Source organism: Leucoraja erinacea, chromosome 35 (assembly GCF_028641065.1).
Source record: "Leucoraja erinacea ecotype New England chromosome 35, Leri_hhj_1, whole genome shotgun sequence".
NCBI lineage: Eukaryota > Metazoa > Chordata > Chondrichthyes > Rajiformes > Rajidae > Leucoraja > Leucoraja erinaceus.
In genome coordinates this window covers 9,166,864-9,173,181 of record NC_073411.1, presented here as the reverse complement: position 1 = coordinate 9,173,181, position 6,318 = coordinate 9,166,864, and the positions used below count along the sequence as shown (strand labels likewise).

Sequence of the window (6,318 nt, the reverse complement as noted above, 5' to 3'; positions counted from 1 at the left end):
CCCATTTAAAGAGCATCAGGTCACAATGAAAACTAGGATGAGGATCCTTGGGATAACAATGTCTGGATTTATAGTCTGAACAACATGTACATTGGCACAGAAGCAGACAGAACAGGAGACTAACACATGGCTAAATACATGTTGTTCCCAAAAACATCCTTCCGTCAGGAAAACGGTATAGAAGTGTGAGAACACACACCTCCAGATTCAGGGACAGTTTCTTCCCAGCTGTTATGAGGAACTGAATCATCCTCACGCAGCCAGAGAGCAACGCTGAACTAATATCTTCCTCTTTGGTGACCCTCAGACTAGCCTTGATCGGACTTTACTACCTTTACCTTGCACTAAACATTATTCCCTTTATCATGTATCTGTACACTGCAAATGACAATAGACAATAGAAAATAGGTGCAGGAGTGGGCCATTCGGCCCTTCGAGACAAATGGCTGATCATCCCCAATCAGTACCCCGTTCCTGCCTTCTCCCCATATCCCCTGACTCCGCTAATTTTAAGAGCCCTATCTAGCTCTCTCTTGAAAGTATCCAGGGAACCTGCCTCCACCGCCCTCTGAGGCAGAGACTTCCACCGACTCACCACTCTCTGTGAGAAAAAGTGTTTCCTCATCTCTGTTCTAAATGGCTTACTCCTTAATCTTAAACTGTGTGGCCCTGGTTCTGGACTCCCCCAACATCGGGAACATGTTTCCTGCCTCTAGCATAAGGAGTAAGCCATATAGAACGGAGACGAGGAAACACTTTTTCTCACAGAGAGTGGTGAGTCTGTGGAATTCTCTGCCTCAGGTGGAGGCAGGTTCTCAGGATGCTTTCAAGAGAGAGCTCTTAAAGATAGCGGAGTCAAGGGATATGGGGAGAAGGCAGGAACGGGGTACTGATTGGGGATGATCAGCCATGATCACATTGAATGGCGGGCTGAATGGCCTGCTCCAGCGCCTATTGTCTATTGGAACGTTTTCAAAGGCCACCCCTTGTGCTGATCTTTAGTGACTGTTATGTTCTAGGAGCAGAATTAGGCCATTCGGCCCATCAAGTCTACCCCGCCATTTGATCGTGGCTGATCCATCTTTCCCTTTCACCCCCGCATTCTACCACCTTCTCCTCGTATTCCCTGACACCCGAACTAATCTGTGTGTTGTTTTAAACAGCAGTCCTTGCCAGCTTGAAGGGAGAGTCAGCGGATGATGCGGTCATGAGAAGGCTGAACGACCCAAGCCAGCGGCCCGGAGCTCTCTGGCACATCTACTCCAGCCAGGACACCGAGACGATCAAGGAGTTTTTACACAAGGTAACTCGGTTTATGTGGATACACCAACAACAGGTGCAGGGGTAGGCCATTCGGCCCTTCGAGCCGTTCAATGTAATCATCGACAAAAGTGCTGGAGAAACGCAGCGGGTGAGGCAGCATCTATGGAGCGAAGGAAATAGGCAACGTTTCGTCCCGAAACGTTGCCTATTTCCTTCGCTCCATAGATGCTGCCTCACCTGCTGAGTTTCTCCAGCACTTTTGCCTACCTTGTATACAATCCAATACAATACAATATATTTGTTGTCATTTGAACCTCTTGAGGTTCAAACGAAATTTAGTTTCTGCAGTCATACACACAAGAAAAAAGAACCAAGACACAACACAATGTACACAAACATCCATCAGAGTGAATCTCCTCCTCACTGTGATGGAAGGCAAAGTCTTATCTCTCCCCTGCACTCCTCCCGATGTCAGAGTCAAAGCCCCCGCCGGGCGATGTAAGGCCCTGCTCCAGGTCATCCTCAACCCCGAAACTCGTATAGTCTCGATCCTGACCATGGATGCTGTCTACGGAGTTTGTACGTTATCCCCTGCTTTTTCCGGGACCTCCAGTTTCCTCCCGTATGTTTGCAGGTAAATTGACTTCGGTAAGAACTGTAAATTGTTCCCAGTGTGTAGGAGAGTGTTAAGGGTCTGTCCCACTTTCAGGACCTAATTCACGACCTTTTTTTACTCGTGGACATTTTTCATCAGGCTAGAAAAAACGCCCCGACCTACTTGATGCCACGAGTACCTACGACTAGCATCACGGCCTGCTACGACCTACCTACGACCTCGTGACGACCATGCTGCGAGTACGAGTCAAGGGCAAACTCGGCGGAGGTCGTGAAAGTGGGACAGGCCCTTTAGTGTACGGGGACCCGGAGAGCCCAAGCGACCTCTTTCTGCGCTGTGTCTCTGAACTAAACTAGTGAGTTTAGAGATACAGCGCGGAAACATGCCCTTTCCGCCCACCAGTTCTGTGCCAACCAGCACATTAACCCTATCCTATATTATACCCTATTCCCAACCACTACCCTATATCCACCCATTAGGGACAATTTCTGCATTTAGCCTACATACATACCTGCACGTCTTTGGAGTGTGGGAGGAAACCGAAGACCTCGGAGAAAACCCTCGCGGGTCACGGGGAGAGTGGGTGACTTCAATAATATTTCGAGCGTGATGGGAGATTAGCAGATTAGTCCACTAGTGCGGGAAATAACCTCCAAACGTCCCACCCCTTCCTTGTCTTGTTCAACTAAGCTCACCCTCTGATACGATGATAGGACATGTCATGTGTAAACCAGTTTGCCAGGATTTCTAAAATCTTCAAACAAAAGGAGCTGGCAGCTTACTACAACGCTGCGAATGTTACGGCTCTGAGGCTAATCCAACGCAGTGGAGATGAAAGGCATGTGTGTTGTTCTCTTTGTCGTACAGCTTGCACAGTTCCGTGCTTGGAAGCTGTCCAAGCCCACTGAGGCACCGCACTGCTGGGCGACTCCTGGGATGGTGGGCACTAATCCTCACACTGTACACCGTGTCCACTCCGCTGGAACTGTCTCACAGTCTAAAGGTCTCGACCTGAAGCATCACCCATATATAACCATATAACAATTACAGCACGGAAACAGGCCATCTCGGCCCTTCTAGTCCACGCCGAACACTTATTCTCCCCTAGTCCCATCTACTCAGACCATAACTCTCCATTCCTTTCCCATCCATATACCTATCCAATTTATTTTTAAATGATAAAATCGAACCTGCCTCCACCACTTCCACTGGAAGGTCATTCCACACAGCCACCACTCTCTGAGTAAAGAAGTTCCCCCTCATGTTACCCCCAAACTTCTGTCACTTAATTCTCAGATCATGTCCTCTTGTTTGAATCTTCGATCCAGAGATTCTACCCATTCCTTCTCTCCAGAGATGCTGCCTGTGCCGCTGAGACACTCCAGCATCTAGTGTCTATCTCACTGTACGGGCAGCCCAGGCACTGTAGGTAGCAGTGACCAGAAAGCCAGTGCTGCACTGCCATGTTACCATTTAGCCATGGAGTCAAACAGTGTGGAAACAGGCCCTTCGGCCCAACTTACCCATGCCGACCAATACCATCTGCACTAGTCCCACTTGCTTGCATTTGGCCATATTCCTCTAAACCCTTGAATATACCTGTCCAAAATGTGTTAAATGTTGTGATTGTATCTGAAGAAGGGTTTCAGCCTGAAACGTTGCCTATTTCCTTCGCTTCATAGATGCTGCTGCACCCGCTGAGTTTCTCCAGCACTTTTGTCTACCTCCTCTGGTAGCTCATTCCATACACAGTGCCCTCCATAATGTTTGGGACAAAGACCCACCATTTATTTATTTGTCTTTACTCCACAATTTGAGATTTGTAATAGAAAAAAAATCACATGTGGTTAAAGTGCACATTGTCAGATTTTATTAAAGGCCTTTTATATACATTTTGGTTTCACCATGTAGAAATTCCAGCTGTTTATACATAGTCCCCCCATTTCAGGGCACCATAATATTTGTGACACACGGCTTCATACCATATGTAAAACATAAAGTTGCCCCTTAGATTCCTATTAAATCTTCCACCCTTCATATTAAACCTTGTGATTCCCCAACTCTGGTAAAAGACTGCATTTACCCTATTAATGATTTAATACACCTCTATCATTCTATCATTTTCTTCCATTGAGTGCGGGGCGGGGGGTAGTTTTGTACGATGTAAGAGCTGGTTAAATGGAGGTTCTGCCTTGTCACCAGGTGCTGAAGGAGGGAGACTGTGATAGCCAGGATCAGCAGCTGGTACAGAGCTGTTACCTGGACCAGAAGCTGAGGACCAGACTACTGGAGGAGAGTGGAATTCGGGGCAAGGCCGTGCTACAGTTCAGGGGCGACGCTGTCTTGATTCCCACAGCAACCTCCTATCAGGTAAAACCCAATAACAACTGCATTGTCATTTCATTTATGTATACACTGGTATTTTAGTAAGGGCAGTTTGGTAGAGCTGCTGCCTTACAGCGCCACAGATCCGGGTTCGATTCTGACTACGGGTCCTAGTCTGTACGTTCCCCCTCTGATCTGAGTGGGTTTTCTCCGAGATCTTCTGTTTCCTCCCACGCTCCAAAGACGTGCAGGTTTTGAGGTTAATTGGCTTGGTATGAATGTAGCAATTGTCCCCAGTGTGTGTAGGATGGTGTTAGTGTGCGGGGATCGCTGGTTGGTGCGGACTCAAAGGGCCTGTTTCCACGCTGTATCTCCAAACTAGATTTGGGGCGAGAACACAAAAGCTAGGGGCGTGAAGCTCGGATGGCACCGTGACACCGTTTGAACCACGGCCTCTTTAGTTTAGTTTATTGTCACCTCTACTGAGGCACAATGAAAACCTTGTGTTAGTGGCAGGAGCAGCTGCCCAGTCTGAAGGAGGGTCCTGGCTCGTGGAGTTGGTCCAGCACATTGTGTCGGTTCCATCCTCTCTCTCTGTCTCTGTCCCATGCAGGTTCAATACTTCAGCAGCTGTATCTCCGTCACCAAACAGTTTGTTTCGCCCGAGCACATCAAGCACTCGTTCACAACGCGGACTCTCACCAGGGAGAGTTGGCCTCTGGTGCAGCACACACACAAACTACAGGTAGGGGGGGAGAGGGAGAGAGAGGGGGGAGGGGGGGGAGGAGAGGGGGGGAGGGGAGAGGAGGAGAGAGAGAGGAAAGGAGGGGGGAGAGGGGGGGAGAGGGAGAGGGAGCGAGAGAAGGAGAGGAGAGAGGGAGGGGAGAAGGGAGAGAAGGAGGTGGAGAGAGGGAGAGGAGAGGGAGAGAGAGAAGGGGGAGAGGGAGAGACAGAGAGAGGGGAGAGAGAGAGGGGGAGGGGGGAGAGGGAGAGAAGGGGAAGGGGCTACCAGGGTCAGGGTGGGTGGCCGGGAGTGCCACGTGGGGCTGGTGTGACGCGTTGAGGGTGGAAGAGACCACAGGGTGAAGTCTCCTATTGTCACGGACCATGCTGCTCTTCATGGCCTATTAAACCAGGGCCTGTCTTTGTCTCCTCAGATGAAGAGTATCCTGTACAACACTGTGAAGGACTGTGTGGAGACGCTGGCAGCTACGTCACTGGGTTGAAGAGCAGCCCAGAGGCTCGCACTGACAATGAAAAATGACAATAATAAAATGAATGAAGTTTTGTAATAAAACACTCTTGGACGTACAGTTCTTCCTGCTCCTCGATTAGATTAGAGATACAGCGCAGAAACAGGCCCTTCGGCCCACCCTGACCCCTGCATATTAACACTATCCTACACACACTCACGAGGGAAGGACAATTATTTTACATTCAGACCAAGCCAATTAATCTAAAAACCTCTACAGTGTGGGAGGAAACCGAAAATCTCGGTTCTTTCCTTTCGTTGGAAAGGTTTGATCCTTTATTCGGAAGAACCGAAGAAAGGATCGTACCTTGGCCTCTGCCGCTGTAATGCCCCTGTCTCACTTAGGCAACCTGAACGGAAACCTCTGGAGACTTTGCGCCCCACCCAAGGTTTCCGTGAGGTTCCCGGAAGTTTTTGTCAGTCTCCCTACCTGCTTCCACTACGTGCAACCTCCGGCAACCACTTGCAATCTCCAGGAACTGCACGGAAACCTTGGGTGGGGCGCAAAGTCTCCAGAGGTTTCCGTTCAGGTTTCCTAAGTGGGACAGGGGCATAAAGCAGTAACTCTGCCGCTGCGCCACCGTGCCATCCTTCATTGTGATGTCTGAAAGAGAAACAAGAAATACAAGATACAGTTGTATAAATCATTGCAGAGGCCACATTTAGAGTATTGTATTCAGCTCTGGGCACCATGTTACAGTCTCCAGAGATGCTGCCTGTCCCGCTGAGTTACTCCAGCATTGTGTGTCTACCTCCGGCGTAAAATCCAGCATCTGCAGTTCCTTCCTACACTAAGTTTCGTAGTGAAACAGTGTTTAAGAAGGAACTGCAGATGCTGGAAAATCAAAGGTACACAAAAATG

General features: G+C 49.0%; 1 protein-coding gene across 3 annotated transcripts in view; it reads left to right on the top strand.

The window, feature by feature from the left end:
- LOC129713301 (probable JmjC domain-containing histone demethylation protein 2C) overlaps positions 1–5,501 on the top strand; it is an 81,408-nt gene extending 75,907 nt beyond the window's left edge. For all 3 annotated transcript variants that reach the window (XM_055662259.1, XM_055662258.1, XM_055662260.1), the window contains 4 exons: positions 1,164–1,303; positions 4,082–4,249; positions 4,818–4,949; positions 5,362–5,501. In XM_055662259.1, the coding sequence (XP_055518234.1) occupies positions 1,164–1,303; positions 4,082–4,249; positions 4,818–4,949; positions 5,362–5,430 (509 nt within the window). In that variant the 3' untranslated portion in view covers positions 5,431–5,501. The remainder of the gene's footprint in view (positions 1–1,163; positions 1,304–4,081; positions 4,250–4,817; positions 4,950–5,361) is intronic.
- Positions 5,502–6,318: the final 817 nt, after the last annotated feature.